This window comes from Chionomys nivalis, chromosome 1 (assembly GCF_950005125.1).
Source record: "Chionomys nivalis chromosome 1, mChiNiv1.1, whole genome shotgun sequence".
Classification (NCBI taxonomy): Eukaryota; Metazoa; Chordata; class Mammalia; order Rodentia; family Cricetidae; genus Chionomys; species Chionomys nivalis.
Window position 1 is genome coordinate 83,225,962 of NC_080086.1, and position 22,275 is coordinate 83,248,236.

Below are 22,275 nucleotides of genomic sequence, written 5' to 3' on the forward strand. Positions count from 1 at the left end.
AGCAACCACCTGAGCCTTTCACCAACTCAACATATGTTTTCCTGGAATCTGGAGAAATGACAGAACAGCCAAGAGCACTGGCTCCTCTTCCAAAAAAAGCAGTTTTGATTCCCAGTACCCACATACCAGCTCACTAATGTGGGAGTCCCCTCTGTATGCTGTGAATACCATTGGTTAATAAAGAAGCTGCTTTAGGCCTGTGATAGGGTAGAGCAGAACTAGGTGGGGAAAACTAAACTGAATACTAGAAGAAAGGAGGTGGAGTCAAAGAGAAGCTATGTAGCCCAGCTAGAGATAGACAATGGACAGAATCTTGCCTGTAAGCCACAGCCACGTGGTGATACACAGATTAATAGAAATGGGTTAAATTAACATGTAAGAGCCAATAAGAAACCAGAGGTAATGGGCCAAGCAGTGATTTAATTAATACAGTTTCTGTGTGGTTATTTTGGGGTGGCCCCTTTCAACAGCTCACAACTGCGTACAACTTGTTTCAGGATCTGACACCCCTCTTCTGATGGCCTCTGAAGTTCACACACATGATGTGCATACGCTCAGATAGAACCTGGATCGGCAGGTTACTCCTCAGTGACAGGGTCCCACGGAGGAATATCAGTGATAAAAAAATAAGGAAAAAATTAGGAAAGTAGGAACCAGGGGGTCTTGCATAAGCTGATGGTTTATGTCAAATAAGCTTATTAAGAAGTAGAGCCATCACCAGGCAGTAGGTGACCCATGCTTTTAACCCCAGCACTAGGAAGGCAAGATGCAGGCAGATCTCTGTAAGTTCAAGATCAGCCTGGTCTACATAGTTACAGAACAGTCAGGGCTACACAAAGAAACCTGTCTGTCCAAAAAATAATAATAATAAAATAAAAAAATGAATAAAAAAACAGAAAAGAAAAAAAAACAAGGTTGGTTGTGATAGGGCACACCATTGATGTCAGCTCTCTGGAGGCAGAGGTAAGACAATCTCCAAGGAGTTCAAGGCCAGCCTGGTCTACATATCCAGTTCCAGTCCAGCTAGGCCTACATAGTGTCTCAAATATCAACAGTATTCTATCATTTCTTTTAAACCAGTAAAGGCTAGAGAGTCAGATCAACAGTTGAAAGCACTTGGCTGCTCTTAAAGAAAACCCAGGTGGATTCCCAGCACCCACATGGTAGTTCAAAACCATCTGTAACTCCAGTTCCAGAGGATCTGATGCCCTCTTCTGACCTCCACAGGCACCAGGCACACACGTGGTACACAGACAAAACATTCATACCCATAAACTAGATAAATCTAAACAGAGCAAGTCTGATCTTTTAAAGAAAAGCTGACGTGGCAGTGGAAGGCTCATCCAGAAAAAAAGGACCTGAAGTCAATTCTCAGGATGAAGAGAACAGGCAAAAAGTACCTTGGCCTAAGTACTATCGTTTTGACTTCAGATTCTATTTTATCTACAGGGTGAAATAAAGTTCAAGTTCCCAAGCTGTAGGAAGGAGAGCTAAAACCTTCCAAAGGCTGATCAACCTCCTCCCCAAACCATAGAAACAGTCTTTAGTTTTTCAGAAACATCATGGCTGTTCCTAACAACAGAAGGCTGGTCAGACTGAAAGGCTTACACTGGATGTCAGCTGGCAACAATGGGAAACACAAAGAAAGTCCCCAGTCATTAACTTCTGACCATTGTTTGTGACTTTTGTGCTCATAAACCCCACCTCTGCACCTGCTTGGGGCTGCTGGGAGGAACAAGGCTCCAAAGTTTTTGTCCCGCTGCCCTGCTCCATCAGTGACCACTCCTGGAATGAATTATTAAAGTCTCTGGAGCCTTAAGTGGTATCTCACCTTCCTCATGGTGCACACAGCCTAGGCATAACAAGAACCCCAGAAAATTGTCCTCTGCCCTTCACTTGTGCTCCTCCCACAAATAATAAGTAAAAATAACTTTTAAAACATGAAGAAAGGTTAGCTGTGCTAGGGATAGAGCTCAGTACAATACCCTGGATTGAGTTTCCAGTTCAGCTTCCACCTCCAGAACCACATAGATAGGGGTGGCGCCACCTACACCAGTGCCTGGGAGACCGGAGCCAGGATGGCTGGGATGACGACCCTCACTGAGAAACCTGACCATATCTGAGTTAGAACCCTGGAATCTACATTAAGGTGGAAGGAGAATGGACTCTACAGATGTATGCTCCACACCCTGTAAGCACCCCTCAAACACACACACACACACACACACACACACACACCATATAATTAAAATGGTTTTAAAGGTTAAAATTCATCTGCATCTAAGTATGAGTTCAAGGTCAGTTCAGGACCCACAACACAACAAAACAAGAAATAAACTGAGTGTAAACTATCTATCAGAATACGTGGCATTACCATACAAGGTTAACAGTGAATTGCGCAAAGACAGGAGAAGCGCATACCAAATGCTGTACCTCTCTTCTATTCTGTTCTTGTCCATGAGAGGCTGTTTAATCCATTGGTTAACCAATCTTTGTCCTTGAGCAGTTTTGCATTTATTCAGTAATGCAACCAGAGACTGAGAGCCAGTGGTTCAACAGAACCCTAGTAACACACGAAATGAAAAACCCATCAGCAAAGACTTTATTTTGCCATGAAACAGAGCTGGAATAGTGAGCACTGCTCTCCAAATATAAACTAGGAACTGCCCACAATAGTTCCTCTAAGGTGAAACCTGTGCATCTGCATTTACCCTCAGCTGACTCACAGTGACTGCAGTGTCTAAACGAACTCAGAACAGAACTGTAAGGCCCTGCATTAATGCAGAGTCACCCAAACAACCAGGACAGTCTACACATACTGTCTGAGACTAGCAAAATAAAATACAATAATTAAAAACAACTTATGGGGGCTGGAGAGATGGCTCAGAGGTCAAAAGCACTGGCCACTCTTCCAGAGGTCCTGAGTTCAATTCCCAGCACCCACATGGTGGCTCATAACCATCTGTAATGAGATCTGGTGCCCTCTTCTGGCCTGTAGGCAGGCATGCCAGCAGAACACTGTATACATAATAAATAATTTTAAAAACTATCTAGTTTAACTACAATGATGTTACAGAATACAAATTCCTTACATAGATCATTATTTGTGAAAGGGAACTTTTTTTTTAATTACTCAGTTTCTTGATTTTTTTTTCCTCCCCAAGACAGGATTTCTCTGTGTATCTCTGGCTGTGCTGGAACTCGCTATGTAGACCAGGCTGGCCTCAAATTCACAGCCTCCTGCGTGCTGGGATTAAAGATCTGTGCTACCACCACCCAGCTAAATTATTCAATATTTTTAACCCATGTTGTCTTTTTTACCTGGAAAAGGTTGAGGGCTCTAACTGCTGCCATGTCCAATTTCATGTATTGGTTGAAGTCAAAAGTAGTCAGTTCAAACTGTCCAAAATTTGAATCATCTGACAAGAGTTCTAAAAACTTGATTACTGCAGATAATGATGAAACTGCAACCTAAAAATAAATATTAAATAAAAGATTCCTCCATCACTAAGTCTAGAGACTAGAAAGGCAAAACAAAAGCAAAGTAAGACTAATTGGGCAAGGAGGCACGTGCCTGGAATTCTAGTACTTGAAAGACCAAAAGAGGAAAATCAAGAGTTTGAGGCCAGTCTGGAATACATAGAGAATTGGGGGCAAATCTAGAATACAAAGAGAAACTGTCTCTCATGTTGGTGAGATGGCTCCATGGATCTCATGGTCACAGCTTGATCCCTAAACCCACAGCGGAAAGAGAACTCCTAAGTTTGTCCTCTGAGCTTCAAATACATGCTGGGCACCCTAATGACCATACACTCATATTCATATCCAATAATTAATATTTACATGTATGTGCACGTTTAAAGTGAAACTTGCCAGGTAATATGGTACAGCCTTTATTTCCAGCAGTTGAAAGGCAATGGTAGGGGGATCTGTGAGTTTGAAGCCAGCCTACACTACATTGTGAGTTCCAGACCAGGCAATGATACACAGTGATTCTCTGTCTCAGAAAGGTAGGAAAACCCAGTCTCTTGGAATGGGGAACCAGAGGGAAGATGGTTTACATCTTCAATGGACAAGTGTTAGGAATCCATCCTCAGAGAGACTGTTTCGTAACAGATCTTCTTCTAGGGAATAGCAGAATTTGCTGTTCTTTTTCTTTTTTTTTTTTATTTCCCTCCCCCCAAAAAAACTCTGCTTCAGCAAGATGTAAAAAAGAAGAGGCTACAGGAGCTCCTCTCATTCCCAGTCTGATGGAAGAAGGCCACCAAGAACCACATAGAATAAGTTGCACCAGGCGTCGTCATGGCCCCTGCCCACCTCCAACAGCTGGTGAACGAGGAAGGTAATGTGTGTCTGAGACACAGACAACTAGGCATGTACTAGCACAGAAGACAACCATCGAGAAGTGGAAAACAGCTCAAGCTGGAGAAGATGAAGGTGTCTATCTAAACAAGGACTGCTGCGTCCTTCCTCACAGATGATGAGGTCATGCCGGGAATTCCCGCTGGAGGAGCTGAACTGGCTAGCATGCAATTCTATAAACATACATGTGTGTCCCCTTACCTTCTTTGTATAGTTTACTGAATAAATATAGTTTTATTAAGTAAATAATCTCAGGTTGCAAAACTTGAATTTTTTAATCTTTATATAATTTAACAGCAATTCTCTGGTCTGAAAGAAATAAAGGCATGTATTAAGTCCTGTTAATGTTGCCTTTTTGCTGCTTCTTTGTTCTTTTTCCAAGACAGTGGTCCTCTTCGTAGCCCCTGTTGTCCTAGGACTCAATCTGTAGCTCAGGCTAGCTTCCAACTCAAGAGACAGCCTACCTATGCCCCCCAGCCTAAAATGGGCCTAAAGGATGGGCCACCACTGCCACCGGGCTGCCTTTCTACACTTCTAAAATACTGCTCCTTGTTATTTTGCACTCATTTATAAATAAACCACACCATTATTTATTTTAGTATTTTTAGTATACATAGAAGTAGAAACCCTATCTCTCAAATCAAAATAGGGTAAGAAAAATATAAAAATATAGCCCTATAAATAATTTATATAAACAAATAAAGGCAAACTAATCTATACTGTCAGAAGTCAGAACCAGGATATACCCCTAATGCAGATGAAGATGGTAAGGAAGTCTTAACAGGAAGTATAAGAAATTAACAAAAAACTAGATAGATAGATAGATAGATAGATAGATAGATAGATAGATAGATAGATAGATGAGTGAATGGACGAATAAATAAAAATAAAAGAGGAAAATATTGTCTGGGCAAGGCAGTGGTGGTACACGCCTTTAATCCAGCCTAGACGAAGGCAGATCTCTGTGAGTCTGAAACCAGTCTGGTCTATGGAGTAAGTGCAGGACAGCCAAGGCTACACAGAGAAACCCTGTCTCAAAAAACAACAAACAAAATGTATATAAACTGACAAGCAGGGGGCACATACTTTTAGTTCCAGCACTCAGGGGGAAGATAAATCTCTGAGAGTTCCAGGCCAACCTGGTTTACAAAGTGTGTTCCTAGCCAGGAAGGGTTATATAGCAAGAACTGGTCTCAAAAAAAAAGAAAGAAAGGGAGGGAGGGAGACAGGGAGGGAGGGAAGGAGGAAGGGAGGGAGATAAAGAAAGCTCCAAAATTCCAACAAGCTTCTCATCTCAGCAAGGAAGACCGTTTTCTAACCCTTAAGATTTTCACTCATCCTTGTTTTTTTCTTTTTTCTTTTTTCTTTTTTCTTTTTTTTTTTTTTTTTTGCCTTTTTGAGGCAGTTTCTTATAGCTAACGAGGGCCTCCGACTCAACTCAGTCTATACTTGAGACTGCCTCCATCTCCTGACCACAACTAACACATGATGGCTCACAACCATTTATAATGAGATCTGGTGCCCTCTTCTGGCCTGCAAGTATTCAAGCAGACAGAACACTGTATACATAATAAAATAAATCTTTAAGAAAAAACAAAAAAAGTAAAAGTAAACAGCCAGGCGGTGGTGGCACACACTTTAGTCCCAGCACTCAGGAGGCAGGCAGAGGCAGGCAGATCTCTAAGCTTGACATCAGTCTGGTATAAGAGGACAGACAACTGTCTCAAAACAACAAAAAAGTTAAAAAATAAATAAATAAATAAACAAACAAACAAACACCAAAACAACAAAGAAAAAACCTCCAACAACAATCCTTCACTGCAGACATATTTATCCTCATTTAACAGAACACTAAACTGTCTGTTACAAAGACTAGGCGATTTATGAAAGAACCCAGAACTGGTGCACAGCACAGCTGAGACACGCCACACTAGGCTATGTCTCCTACTCAAGTGACAGTAATCAGCTTCTTAACAACATTTTCTCTCTGGAAACATGGTCTCAGATCACCTGACCAGTCTCAAATCTGCTACAAACTTCTAACCCACCTTCAAGTTGCTGGAATCACAGGCTTCCATATCAGGCTCACACGCAAATGGTAGACTCCTTTCATATAGAAACTCCACAGAGATGAGCCACATATGACCACAGGGGACTTGAGAGATAGATAGCTCAGCAGTAAGAAGAGCCTGTGCTGCTCTTCCAGAGGACCCAGGTTCAGTTCCCAGCACCCACATTAGGTGCTTTACATCCACTGTAACTCCATGTCTATCCTCCAAGGGCAGCACAACACCCTCACACAGACAAAAATTAAAAATAAATCCTTAAATATAAGATTATCAGGTTATGCTAAAAATTTCCTAGCCATTTTCTTGAGTTTCCCCTCAAACTTTATTGTACATAAATAAAGAGCATCACCAGTGTGCCGTTTAGATGGGTGTGACACAAGCGTGGGCCAACAAGACGGTTCAGCAGCAGAAGCACTCACTGCCAAGCCCGGCAGGCCCAGTTTCATCCCCGAGACTGACACAGCAGGAGAAAACTGTCTTCAAAGTTGTTCTGACTGCCACCTGCATGCTGTGTCTATACACGAGAATATACACGAGCCAGCGTGCTGCAGGATGTGTGGTCACACCATGAACCCTGAGACTGTGGTGTGGCTCAGCCTTAATGCACACCTTTAATTCAAGAGCTTTCTGCTTGAATATTACAAACAGGATGGAATAAAATCAACCATAGGTCAAGATGCAGAGCAAGCACCAGTTGACAGGAAGTGAACATAGAATTATTAAGAAAAAAAACCCAGAGAGTAAGGAGGAGTTAGGAGGTGTTGTTGAGACTGCATAGGAGAAGGCAGGAGGCTTCTGGGACGCTGGCTGAGGAGGAAGGTCAGCCGGGTGCTTTCTCTGCCTCTTTGAGCTAGCAGGATTTCACCCAGCATCTGGCTCCCAGGCCTTTATTGGTAAAATTGAACGACTGAGAATTTGTTAAAAAACAACACATGCAACCACACATGTAATAAATAAAGGCTAATAAAGTCCCTAGTCATATAACACTAACCCAGGCTTGACTATACCCCAAACAATACTTCAAACTCTAACAGTCTTAGACATAAATTTGTCTCTGCTCTGACCCTACCCTTACCCTCGCAGTAGTCCAACTCTGTCTAACCCTCACACTATGATATCCCTGAGCATAACCAACAATAATCCAAGTCAGACAAAAACAAAAACATTAAACCTACTCTACATCTACCTGAACCACAAACTAAGACTAAAACTAACCACAAAACAATTTTTAACACTAGCATTACACTAAACTCTTTCCCTGAGACCCAAGCCTAAACTTAGCTCTGACTCTAACCATAATTCCAAACCAAAATTAAACACTCACATAGCTCTATTTGTAAGTTTCCATCTAATCCCAATCCTAACCATACTGCTGAATTTACTCTAAGCCTACAGCTAATATCCTACCTAAATTGACATCAAAACCAAATCTTAGCTTTCACCATGAATTTAACTCTAACTCAAACACTAGCCCTAAATAAACTGGCAAGCAGAAACCCTACCACTAACCACTAGCCCTCACAATAACACCTTAAATAACCATATATCTAATTAGTGGAAAACATTAACCCTAACCATAATCCTAAGCCTAACACTATTATGCTTAATATTAACCATAGAGGTTGCTCTCCCTTAGCACTTCAAGAGTAATACCAAAGCAAGCACTAACTCAAATCTGATACCAACACTAAATCTAAACATAAACATAATCTGAGTGTCAACTACATACAGTAGCCATACAATAACTCAGAACACCATCCCTAACCCTAACTTCCTAACCTTAAACCTAGCCCAAACCCAACCTTGACCCTAACCATTACTGAACTTTAATGCTAACCCTAATTATGGCACAATTCGCTATGAATTAACCCAACATGCACTACTTAGTACCCCCTATATACTCACATGCCAGGAACACAGTACACTGATGTGACTCTTGTCCCTTGTAATCACTCGACAATCCCCAAATAATGGAAAGCTTTTGTTAGGTATTTCTAAATTACAATTAAAATGTGAAGAAATTAAGGTAGTACATGATTTCATTTTTAATTAGAGGAAAAGAGAACTAAATCTGGGTGTGTTTGTGCCTGTTAAGGAAAGCCTGGCAGAATCAGATATTAAAGAAGGAAGTCGGGGGATCTGGACGCAATCCTTGTTCACTCCATCATCCCTAGGAGGATACCAGACTTGGGCACCTACTCCTCCTCTTCTCCCAGAACATAACAAAATCCTATTCTTGGCTTAGTTAATTAAGTAGTCAACACATCACCTATGTTCCTCAGCACCGATAGCCCCTCCCCATTACCTTTCTTCCATTTGGCCTGCAACTCAGGAGAATAAAAACCAGGTGGCACATGCCTTTAATCCCAGCATTTGGGAGGCAGAAGTAGGCAGATATCTGTAGTAGGAGCTACGGGCTGTGTTCCACCGCCCGGCTCCTGGCCACCGGCTAGCTTTATACCCGAAATTACAACACACAAATTGTATTCATTTAAACACTGCTTGGCGCATTAGCTCTAGCCTCTTACTGACTAACTCTCACATCTTGACTAACACATCTTACCAGGAAGATTCTAGCGTATGTCCATCTTAGGCTGGAGCTTCATCACATCTGCCCAAGAAAGGAGAGGCATGGCAATTAACTAACTTCCCTTCTTCCCAGCATTCTGTTCTGTCTACTCCACCTATCTAAGTCCTGCCCTATCAAAAAAGCCAAGGCGGGCGGTGGTGGCGCACACCTTTAATCCCAGCACTTGGGAGGAGAGGCAGGCGGATCTCTGTGAGTTCGAGACCAGCCTTGTCTACAAGAGCTAGTTCCAGGACAGGCTCCAAAACCACAGAGAAACCCTGTCTCAAAAAAAAACAAAAAACAAAAAAAAACAAAACAAAACAAAACAAAAAAGCCAAGGCAGTTTCTTTATTAACAAATGAGAGTCCTCCATCAGATCTCTGAGTTTAAGGCCAGCCTGATCTACAAAAAGAGTTCTAAGGTAGCCAAGTCTACACAAAGAAATCCTGTCTCAAATATATACATACAAACAAACAAACAAATATTTTTAAAAGAAGAAGAAAAGAAAATAAGATGGTTTTGCCAGTTATAGTAAATTATGGCCACTCAACCAATCACTGGAAAAGGTAAGAAGACAGGCTAATTTTTTAATGGAATATAACATTGTCTTAAAGTTGCAAAGCTTTACCATCTACTGCCTTGTCTGTTTAGTTTGATTCTCAGAATAAATAAGCTAAGAAACAGAGCCTCTGATGTATCCATTTTACAGATGGACAACAGAAACCCAGGAAGAGTGGCTTTTACTAATTCTAGGTTGCAAAAGAGATAAGGGAGTACAGAGAAGAGGCACTTTCCTGAGTGGATCACAAAAGAAATTCCAGAAATTAAACAGTGATTGAGAGTAGAAAATCACAGTTGTATACCGACACCAGTTGAAGAAGAGAAGACTCCAGGTACATGACTCTGCAAAGGTTTGAGAACATGTGGGAGTCTGGGAAGTTGACAGGATACAATAACGATGGAACTGTGGCAACAGCTGACACTATGCACCAATTAATGAAGTATGAACTTTATCCTTAGAGCCAAGATGTTTCTCTCTTCCCCTGTCTGCACACACACACACACGCACAGTATTCTCAACAGAGAGAAAATGTGCACACATATGTGCTTTAGATCTTTCTTGTGGCAGGGTGGGTGGAGGTTGGACAGGCTAGGCTAGTTGTTCAAGAACCCTAAAGAGAAGGTGGGGGTAGAAATCAGAGGTGTGTCCCCAAATCTCCTGGTGCTACTGGGTAAGAAGTTGTCCCTCGTGTCTCTACTTCCTCTGTCTATAAAGGCAAAATAATAGGTTTGCATCTGTCTGCCTTGGGAATTGCTTGAAAATTAATGGTGCAGAGACCTGGCTAGCTTCCATGAGTCAAACAACACCCTTGTACAGTACACTACTGACACACATTAAATGCTGATATAGAAAACGTGTTTTGAAGGTGGATCTGAGAATAATTATAGTTTGTTAATTATTGTTAATTTTACCACAGCTTGGAATGGTGGACTTTCTCTAGATTCTACAACAGATTGCCGCCCCTCCATCCCATTAAAGAGGCACAGTTTCTCACAGGCTCCATTTTCTCATTATACTTAGTGGTTCAGCCACCTCCATTGATTACCGAGAAAGAAAATCAAATTGTACAGAATCTCTCCTAGTGGCCTTACTGAATATACAAAAAAAAAGTTTCTTTTCACTTATCTTTAAGAAGTATAGGCACACAAGAGCTTTTAATACTTGGCACACCAACCAGGACAGCTGGATTCTGCAAGTGATGTGGTAATAGAATTGTTTCAATAGCCTGTCTTCATATTCTGCACCACTTTGTTTTCATAATATTCATTTACAGGCCGCAATCCTGGGAAATCAGTGGCTGGGTGACTTCAGGTCCTCTTGCTTCATCTGCATCATCTCTCCTAGAATAGGATTTACTGACAGTACTGCTTGTATCCTGTGAGGTTGCACTAATGTTGTTGACCAGAGAAAGAACGAAGGAACTGCCTAAATATGTTATGAGGTGTCCTGGAGCAAGAAGAGAGGGAAGCAAAGAGGCTGAAGATAGGAGTTGGGAGAGAAAAAGAGGAAGTATGGGATTATGGGACCTGGAATGAGATGGGCAATGGGCATGGAGTTCAGCAGCTGGGCCTTTAGAGGAACTCAGGAGGCTGCACTAAGAAAGATGGGACCCCCTGGTTTGGAGCCATAAAGAGGGCAGCGTCTCCAGGCTGGGGCCAGGTAAGTACTGGTTTCCTCTGTGGACTTTTGGTCAGCAGATGGCAGGAGCAGCCTCCCCTGCCTGATCCTATCTCAGGAGGCTTCCTTCGTGGGACCTTGGAATGGGGAGCGCCACCCAGATTCCACTGGGTGAGTCACTGGCTAACCAGTCCTGCAGGTCCCTGAGGATATAAGAGCGGGAGGGAGCGGCCCGGCCGCAGTCGCCAGCAACGTCCTACCCAGTCTGATCCTTCAGAATCCCGGCTCCTGGTCAGTAGCTGTAAGTACGCTCTCCTCCACCCCACCATGGCTAGGGGCTCGGAGTTAGCACCTCTGCTACTACTGCTGCTGCTGGCGGTGGTGACCCGCTTTTGCATGGCACAGACCGACTGTAAGTGTCCCACCAACAAGATGACCATCTGCAGCTCTGAGAGCCCAGGTGGCGTCTGCCAATGCCGGGCAATTGGCTCACAGGTGTTGGTCAACTGTTCCACGCTGACTTCCAAGTGCCTGCTGCTCAAGGCGCGCATGAGCGCCCAGAAGAGCGGCCGCACCCTGGTGAAGCCTAGCGAGCATGCGATTGTAGACAACGATGGCCTCTACGACCCAGAGTGTGACGCCAAAGGTCACTTCAAGGCACGCCAGTGCAACCAGACCTCGGTGTGCTGGTGTGTAAACTCAGTGGGTGTGCGCCGCACGGACAAGGGCGACCTGAGCCTGCGCTGCGACGAACTGGTGCGCACCCACCACATCCTCATTGAATTAAGCCACCGACCGACCGACCAAGCCTTCAACCACTCTGACTTAGACTCTGAGCTGCGGCGGCTCTTCAAGGAGCGCTACCAGCTGCGCCCCAACTTTCTGTCGGCAGTGCACTACGAGAAGCCCACCATCCAGATAGAGCTGCGGCAGAACGCGTCGCAGAAGAGCCTGGGAGACGTGGACATCGCTGACGCCGCCTACTACTTCGAGAGGGACATCAAAGGCGAGTCGCTTTTCACTGGTCTCCGCGGCCTGGATGTGCAGGTGCGTGGGGAGCCCCTGCACGTGGAGCGGACTCTCATCTACTACTTGGACGAGAAGCCCCCCCAGTTCTCCATGAAGCGCCTCACCGCTGGTCTCATCGCTGTCATTGTTGTGGTTGTGGTGGCGCTAGTGGCTGGCGTGGTCGTCTTGGTGATCACCAACCGGAGAAAGTCAGGAAAGTACAGAAAGGTGGAGCTAAAGGAGCTGGGGGAGATGAGAAGCGAACCTAGCTTGTAGATGCCCAGCAGGTACTGGACTTCCGCATCACCCCAGACAGAATGGACTGGCCTGTTTGTTGATTCTTGGCCAGGAGGTAATTTTCCTCCCATTTCTGACCTCTTCCTTCTCTATTCACAAACAAATTCGCTAGATGCTGAGTTCAGGTCACCTCCTCGACTTTGGTCTTGAAGGAAGCATTTCTTTAATTCCTTGTTCGGTCAATAGAAACCTGACCAGGAATTTAAGCGAAGGTGGGATAGGTGGCTTAGTTAAGAAGCAAGTGCCAGGCAGCCCGGAATTGTTTCCCAGAGACTTGAATCCACCTAAAGACTTAAAACAGTTGAAATGGGAAAGCAGAGCTTTTATTGTTGTGGGTTGGTATCCGTCTGCTCCTTGTCTTCCCAGAAAGAAGAGAAGTTCACTAATTGAGCCTGCGCAGTGTTCTTCATCCGCCGTCGTTTGTACGGGAGGAAAAGGCGTTTCCAATATTTGAATACATTTTAGATATCTCTGTTGGACTGTGTCTATTCTTCTGCCTGCTCTTGATGGAGCTGATACTAGTAATCTTCTCTTTTGTAAAATGTTTGTACAGATGCGTCTTTGATAATGCTGCTGTTTTTTAAGCAACAACTCAAGTTTAATAAAATACGGGAAAGGCATAAACCTGAAGATGGACTGTGTGAAAATTCCCTCCAGAATTATATCATTTTGTTGTTTTCCTTTGTCTAATGCTTGGGAATTCTAACATTGACTATTGAAAGTCTGGTGTTTCCTGCGGGCTGGGGTGGTATACTTGCCTACCATCTGACAGCCCCTGGGTTCTGTCCTCAGCAGGCGGCGGGGGAGGGGTGGGGAGACGGGAAAGATTGAAACTTTGGAATTGCAGTTGCCTTGAAGGTGGTTGCTAAAACTAGCCGCCTTCAAACCGGCAGAGGTGTGAGAGATGGGAGCAGCCTCTAGCTGCTTATTAAGAAACAAACCTTCCTTATATAGTTCTTAAGCCACGTGGAGGAGCTAAGACCACTCCCAAGAATCCTAGGAAATAAACGACTAGGTAGGTGGCTTCAGGTCTCTGAGACTCATCTTCTGAAAAATAGGGCTAAGAGTCTGTTTCTTTCTTGTAAGAACACTCACCTGTTGGCGATGGTAAGCTGTATAAATGCTTGCTACTGAGTGTTGGGGGGGGCAGAATCGGGGAGGGGGGTAAGGGGGAAAGATCTGAAGGTAGAAGTTGGGAGAATGGGGTGCGGCAGCGCCTCCAGGTGCTTTCCTGAAATTCCAACATTTACTATTGGTTCCCTGCTAGTTTCCGAAGGTGGGAGGTGTGGTTGCCTAGCAAAGGGAAGCCGCGCGGGGGTAGAGCCTGGGCGGGCAGGCGAGTATCGGTTTCCTCTCCTGGCTTTCGTTTGCCCAGAGGCATGTGCAGTGTGATGCTATCGCGGCAGGGCTGGCTGGGTATTCGGTGGAGAGGGAGGGCCACCCAAATTCCTTTAGGTGAGCCGCTGGAACCAGCCGATCCGGTCTGGCGGAGAATAAGGGCAAGAGAGAGAGAGAGAGGGAGCGGTCCAATCCGCAGAGTTCTGCAGTGTCCCAACACCCACTCCTAGCCTGTCAAACCCCACGTCTGGTTCACCCCTTCGCGGCCGGGCTTACTACAGTACTGCGAGTACTAAAAGTGACGCTCCACTTCACACTGGCACAGGACAACGACACCTGATCTGCTAACTAGATGGCGACCCAGGGGTTGCTGCCACTGTCGAGTTCGGCTTGGGTTTGGTGACCGACTGCTCCACGCTGACCTCCACGTGCCACCCGCAGCTCAAGTGCGTGAGCTGGTGAGGCTCCTTCGTTTCACAAGCGAAGTATTTTCTCGTAAGAGTCCTACTCTGAAATAGGAGGTACTAATCTCATTTAGCTGTTGGGCAAATACACTAATCTTGGTGTTCAAACTGTTAAGGAACTTCCCCAAACCCATATTTATGAGCACTTGCACCATTTTTTCCATTGCTGTACAAGTCAGTCACCGATTCCATCAGCTTACCGCTTCCTTTTCGCTCACTGCTACTCATGAGAAGCCAAGAGTGTCGCTCTGGGACAGCAAGTCAATGCAATAGCCGGGAAACTGATATTCCACAAATATTTAGATGCAAGGCTTTCTCCTCCACAGAAACCTATCTCCTCTCACCCCTCCTCTGCTGAACAAAACTGAGCCTCAGTCTAAAGTACCTTGCTAGTGGGTAAGGGGTAGCAGCTGGGACTGTGGGTGTTTGGCGTTGGTGGTTTAGGTTGCTTCTGGGGAGGAATGACTGTCAAGCTTAAAACTTCCTCTGCTGTTCCAGTGAAACCACTTAAAGGAAGGGAGGGGGTTCAGGCAGGTTCCCAGCAGTGGTTTGGAGGTGGAAGTGCCTAGTTACTCCCTAGTGAGAGGGACTCTGCAGTCCTCATTCCCAAGTGGCTACCTTCCTCTTACAGAGTCACCCTAGGGCCCTAGCTGAAAAGCCTTGCAGGAAGGCAAAGCATCCTTTGACCTAACCTTCCACTACAAGGGCGAAATGAACAAGGGGTTTCCCAAAACTAAATTTCTGTGGCCCAGTTGGAGCTTACAGGTTTCATTAAATTAGCTTACCCTCAAAAATCAAATAAGCAGATGTGAATGTGGATGTGGGCATTAGAAAAAGGAGCTCTCTGAGAAAGCCTTCCTCTATCAGAATGAGGTACTGGCTGAAACATCAGTTTCTTCTCTTAGCCCTGAGTAGATGCTTTGCACTTTACAGCGCTTCGAGTTGGCTACCCTCTCACAGGTGTGATCTTTGAAATACTGACTTACTGGAGCATCCAAATTCAAATCCTGTTTGGGTGAAAAAGTCACTAGCTCCCGCCTCTGTGTGAAGATCACATGAGGTATTTGATGAGTTCAGCTTATTTACACTGCTTGCTTTTCTAGATCAAATGACACAAGAAAACTAAGGTCTAAAGAGGTTGACATGCATACATATCTTCCATGAGCCAAAGTCTGCTTTGACTTCCTGGCCCATGTGACCGCCCTGAGCACCTGATGTGTAGGGGGTACCTTTCCTCTTCATTTCTTCCAAGCTGGTTATATTTCTGTTTTCAGCTCAACCTATCTGCTGAGGACAGAGCTCCTGAAGCAATGACCTTCAGGACTTTGGCCTCTTCCTCCAGGATTCCACCTCACTCCAAAATTTCCCTTTCGCTGGCTGGTTTGAGTTCAGGCTGGTGCTGGGCCTGAGAGGAATGTGAAAAGCAGGTGGGGCTCTCATCAGGTCTCAACTCGTCCTCTGAGCCACCAGCAGTCCTGGTTGATTTCCTTGTGAGTCACCAGGGTTTTCTCCACTATTTCTATTCCCTTAAGAAGAACAATAGCGAGCATTATTTACCCCTCTTGCATATTTTTGTTTACTGTTTCCAGGTAGAACTTTAGAGACAGGAAAAGTGTCAATTTAGTTGAATATTTTATTATATAGATGAAGGGATAAAACACAGAGAAAAGACTTCCCTAAGCCAGGAAGCAGGTGGCAGTTATACTTGAGTTCCTAAACTCCTCACAGTCCCACCTAGTGTTCATTTTGCCTGACTGCCTGCCTGGTTACTCTCATTTGTTTTTTGATTATTTACACACTTTTTTTTTTAAAGACAGTGTCTCACTCTGTACTCTTGGCTGGCTTAGAACTCACTCTATAAATCAGGACGGCCTCAAACTCTCTGCCTCTGCTTCCTGAATGCTGAGATTAAACATGTATGCCACCCTGCCTGGTGATTATTTATTTCTGTTTTTAAGATATGATTATTCTATAGCTTTTGGATATCATTTAAATGGGAGCGATAGTTTGGTTAAATGGTTGTAAGATGGTAAGCTTTGAAGTCACGGCTGCTATTTTCCTTTTTGTAAAATGGGTATAGTTTTATTTAACAATGTGTTAGATCTTAATAGTTAAGACCAGGCTTAGCTGTTGAAGAGATTATATCACTCCTGTTTGATCTACAGGAAGTTAGCCTAAGAGCCTGGAGGAAAAATTACTGGTTGTGAATGAGTTCGTAGATCATCCACCCACTTGCACATGGAAACATCTCCTTTTCTAGATTTCTGTGATAGGGAAACTAGGGGACCATCTGTTCACAGAGACAGTCATGGCTCCTCTGGCTTGTACAAAACATCCAAGTTCAGCTGAATGAGAAGAGACATATCTTCAACCATGATATGAAAAACAAATATCTTTCTTCTTTCCTTCCTTCTCTCCCTCCCTCCCTCCTTCCTTCCTTCCTTCTTTCCTTCTTTCCTTCCTTCCTTTTCAAGACAGAGTTTCTTTGTGTAACAGTTCTGACTGTCGCAGAACTCGCTTTGTCGACCAGGCTAGCCTCAAACTCATAGAGACCTGCCTACCTCTGCTTTCTGAATGCTGGGATTGCAGGCATGTGCCACCACCATCCATTTCAAATGTGTTTCTTTTTAAACTTCAGGTTTACACACTCGTGGAAGTTCCATCTTGTAGAAATGAAAATTCATTTAAGAAAACCCAAATTGAGAATGCCACTGAAGGGGCTCCCTACATAGGGAGTAGAGGTCTAGTATCTGATTTCTGAGGACACAGGATTAAAGAGGTTGGCACTGAGTAGCTAGGTGATAAAGCGTTCAGAACACAGAGGATCTCCCATGGCAAGACAGGCCTCTCAAAGCCACCAGGCCAGATAGATTTTTGTCCTATGTCCCCACAAACTCTCTCTCCCCATTACAACCATTTCTTTTTCATTTAATACCCAATGTCAGTTTTAAAGGATGTCTTGGTCCTGCCTTATCTCTTTTTTCCTCTTCCTATCTTTCCTTTTTCTTTTTCATCTCTCAAAAAACAGAAATAATCCTGGTTTGAGGGGTCTCCATGAACTCCTGAGAAATGGAACTGTTCTACACTATCTACAATATATTTTTACCTCTTTCTTTCAAATTACCTTCTGTCCAAACTCCCTTATCTCACCCTCCTTTTCTTGCTCTTAAAGCAACCCCTACTATTTGCAGTTTTCCCCCATGCTTTCTATCAAACCAATTCTATTCATTAGTCTTTCTTACTGTGGGATTTTTTTTCCTTCATTTTGCTTTCCAAGAATAACCATAATATCTGATGAAATAATCACACAGTACTGTCAGTGTCTCTTTAAACTCCAAAACAAAGCAATTGGTGCCTTTAGGATGATGGTTTTGTAGCTGATATAAACTAAATAACTCTATTTTCATGAAAGGTCTACCCCAGATAGTAATTAATGCAGCAAAATGCAAATAGGATTCTACTCTCATGAATGGAATGGGATTAGAGCCTAGTGCCCTGAATACTAGTCTTATAGAGGAAATGACTCTTCAACACTTCCTCAAACTAATTTCTCCAGAACACTGAAGACACTCACACTGAAAGAGGAAAAGTGACTTAAATAAAAACTTCCCAGATGCACAAGTGCCAATGCAAACACAAAAGTAACATGAACAGAAAGACAGCTTGTCTCCTCAAAAAAAAAAAAAAAAAAAAAAATACTAATCCCACGGTATTGGCCCCAATGAGAATGATTTCAATAAAATTCCAGACAAATAACTCAAAAGAATGGTTATAGACATATCTAAAGAAATCAGAGAGGCTGTGAATAAACTCCTGAATGAATTCTAAGAAAACACAAAGAGCTAAATGAAATAAGGTTATAAAAATAGAATTTAGTCAAGAGATAGAAATGCTGGGGGGGCTAAAGAGATGGTCCAACAATAAAGAGGTGCCCTATGTTCTGCTCCCAGCACCCACTTTAGGTACCTCCATGGGCACCTGCATTCCTGTGCACATACCTACACAGAGACACATAGATATACACATAATTTAAAATAAAATAAATTTTAAAACATAGAATAAATATGAATAAAAATCTGAAATAGTAAAATGAAAGTTTAATAAGTTAAATAACAAGCTCAGATGAGTACCTCACCCGTAGAATCACCATAGGAAGAACAGAATATAAGGACAGAAGACAAGGTAGAAGAATTGGAGTATTCTGTCAAGAACAAAGAAACATTATTTAAAATATACAGATGGAATATGCAAGATCTATGGGATGCTAAGAAAATAGTTACAGGCTAAAAGCATAGAAAATATTTTCAATATAACAAAAATCTGCAAATCTAAGGAAGGAAATGTTCACCAAGGTACAATAGGCATGTAGACTATCAAACAAATAAGATCAGAGTAGAAACTCTATACACCATATTGGAATCAAAACAGAACAACTAATGTATCAAAAGGTGCAAGCGATAAAAATGAAGTTACATGTACAGACAGGCCCATTAAAGTAACAGATGATTTCTCAGCAGGAACTTTTAAACAGAGAAGGCTTTAGAATGTTATATTTCAGCCTTAGGTACATCATTGGCTGCAAGATAGACTACTATACCCAGCAAAATTCTCTATCATCATGAAAAGGAAAATCAAGCTTTTTTTATAATAAAGATGACTTAAGGAACTTATGACCATTGACCTCTACAGAGAATACTGCAATAAATTCTTCAGACTGAAGAGAACAACAAACCCATGCAAGAAGCTACACAGAAAATTAGTTACACAAATAAGGATTAGGAAAAAAATATTACATCAATAATTTGAGAGTAATTAATATATAACTTTCAATAATAACTCTGAATATTAATAGCCTCAATTCTCAAACCAAAAGACACTAAATAGGAGATTAGATGAAAAAGAGAGTCCTTGTCTAGAGGACTCTGAAAACTGAAGCAACCTCTGGAAATCAATGCAGGGGTTCTTCACAAAGCTAGAAATATCTACCACATGATCCAGTTATACCACTCTTGAGAACATCCCCAATGAACTCTGTATCTTACTACAGAGATAAACTGGACCAGTAAGAGGTTTCTGGGAGGCAGAACCAGGAGATGAGAAGTAATAAGAAAGACAGGAAAGCTTTTGATCAAAAATTCTTGTACAAGTTTATAGCTCATACAAAGAAATGTATTAAATACAGCATCAGCCAGGCAGTGGTGGCATAGGCCTTTAATTCTAGCACTCAGGAGGCAGAGACAAGTAGATCTCTGTGAGGTCAAGGCCAGTCTGGTAAGTACTATGTCCTAAATACAGATTGCAGGGGGGTGAGGGTCAGGGGAGAAACATGTCAGAGTCAGCAGAAAGTTATTACACATTAGGACAAAGTCAGGAAGAAGCTAATCAAGCAATGTTGTGTAAAAGGAAAACAAGATATATCAAGTATGACAGAGTAAACATACGGTGGCCTTGCCAGTCTCTACCAGGGGAAAAGAAAAGTTCCGGGGGGGGGGAACTTAGCTCTTTTGATGCCCCCAGCTTCAGACCTTGCCCAGTCTCCTTCTGACCAACATGCAGAAGCAGCTTTCTCTCTGTCGTTTCATCAAGGCCTCTGAGAAAGCTTTCTATCAGCCTGAATCTCAGCACAGAGATCCTTGTCCTTACTTCACTGTCTCTCCATTCACAACTTCCAGAAACTAGAAAAAGCCTAGATGTTCATGAGCAAATGAATGGACAATAAAAATGACATATTTATTTACACAGTAGAGTACTATTTAGGTGTTATGAAAAGAAAACACAATTAAGCCCAGTGGTGGTGGTACATACCTTTAATCCCCCAATTAAAGGTTAAAGAGGGAGGCTGGCAGATCTCTAAGAGTTCAAGGTCAGCCTGGTCTACAAAGTGAGTTCCAGGACAACCACTACTGTTACACAGAAAATCACTCTCTAGAAAACAACAAAAAAATAGAAAAAGTGGGCCAAGGGGGGTAGAAAATTATAAAGTGTGCAAAAATTATAAATAAATGAAACTGGAAATAACCATCCTGAGTGAGGTAACACAGACTCAAAGAAACAAAGATAGCATTTTCTAGCATATGTGGACATTAACTTTGAAGCTTTGGATATAGGTGTTTGGTTTAAAATACCGATAGAAGTTAAAAAACTAATAAAGGAACCTGTCAAGCAAGGAGAGATAGAACATAATGTTATAAATGGAAGAAAGAAATAGAAGGATTAAAAGGGTGGAGGTGGAAAGGCAAGGTAGAGGAGGGAATGAGGGAGACTAACACTAAAAGTCTTTTTGAGGAAACCTACCAGAATAGATACATAATAAAAATATATACATATATAAAAAGAGTTTAAATGGAACTACCCTATAATGGGAGACAAACAAAATTCCAACTTGATACCATACACTACCAAAAGGTCCCAGTACCAGCAATAGAAATCTTAGAATTTCTGGCCAATGGGATCCCATAATCCCCACAAACATTACATGATATTCCCATTGCTCTTGGTTACCCTCCAGCACATGACAGCAATTGAAGACACCATATACTTGAGTCACAAACATTAAGAAATCAAATAGCCACTGATCTGGAAGTTCCACACCTACTGGATAACATTAATAGTGCTAGAGAATGGTTTGCACAATATGGGAGGAGAAAAGTAATCACCAGTCTCTCCCAGCAATGAACCCTGCATATTGTAATAATGACCTGTCTGGCAAGACGTGCCCATTAGGGCAATAATAGTGTGAATGTTATGGCAGTGATCGTCCACTTTCTGACTGGATCTAAGGCTCACTCCATGAGGTGGGACAAATATTTTGCACTGTTAATGAGGCCAACATCCCAAGGCCCTAAGAGAGTTTCTACTACTATTATTCTGCTAAATGGACATAGCATTTAAACTTATAATGACTTACTGATTTACTCAAAGATCAGTGTATCACTCAATCCTGTATGGTCTATTCAAACACACTGTGAACCCTGAGTTTGTAATTGCATTAGTTAAATAAAGTCAACCTTGGGTCAAGAGGCCCAGTTAGCAGTTAGTTGACAGAAAGCAATCATAGAGAATCAGGGAGTGTCTGTAAGATGATAGAAACACACGGGAAGTAGGAGGGAGGGACTTGGTATAGAGTGGGTGCCATGGTAAAAATAAAACAGTGCTGTTCCCTGAGTGGCCCATGGGCCATGAGGGCCAGTGAGTCCTAGGCAGGGAGCTTCATGGTCAGTGAGAGACCCAGACAGAGCAGCCAATCCCATAAGAAGCAGCAGCCACAGTGGGTGAGAGACAGACCGATAGGCACACCATGCAGAGTGAGGTGGGATATTTATTTAGTGGGTTATGGAAGGAAAAGAGAGAGAGTGGGAGAGGGGGGTTGAGGAAAGAAATGGGGGGGCCATGGCAATAGCAGCTAACTCTTTGGGAGAAAGACAGAAAGGAAGAAGGGACTGGCAGTCTTGCTTCAGCAGATGGGGGAGGGAGTAGGTAGGGCTTGTCTCTTAAAAGAACAGGACAGACCATTACAGTGGGTTCTTTTGTTTTGGTAGAGCAGAAGGATGCCCTCTTTCAGAGATGTTAGCAAAGAGAGAAGGTCAACTAGTTGCTACTCAATCTCCCTGAGCTAGCAGGTGTTTACACCAGGCTTTGACTCCCTAATCTTATTGGTAAATAAAACAACAGAGATTTAAGTAAAAGCAAAAGTTGGTGGCAGCAAGACAACCAGTGTCTAGGGGAACAGAATTTCTGATAGGCCACAGCCTGAGTAGCCAAAGAATCAGGCCAATAACTGTAGAGCTGACTTTGCTGGCTAAAACAGCAGCAGATTAAAGTACAGTCTCTGTGCTGATGAAAAAACAACCCTCATTAGAGAAGCTTCTTTCAGCAGATAGTGATTTTCACAGAGATCTACCACTGGAATAAGAGAATAACAGACTGTGGGATATTCACCCGTAAACGGGATATCTATGCCACAACTTAAGGCTCAGGGCTAATCACGGG

General features: G+C 42.9%; 1 protein-coding gene across 1 annotated transcript; it reads left to right on the forward strand.

Annotated features, from left to right (window-relative positions):
- The first annotated feature begins 11,430 nt into the window (after nucleotides 1-11,430).
- On the forward strand, nucleotides 11,431-13,106 carry Tacstd2 (tumor associated calcium signal transducer 2). The gene has a single exon (XM_057782857.1). The coding sequence runs from the start codon at nucleotides 11,507-11,509 to the stop codon at nucleotides 12,461-12,463; it is 957 nt and encodes a 318-aa protein (XP_057638840.1). The 5' UTR covers nucleotides 11,431-11,506; the 3' UTR covers nucleotides 12,464-13,106.
- Nucleotides 13,107-22,275: the final 9,169 nt, after the last annotated feature.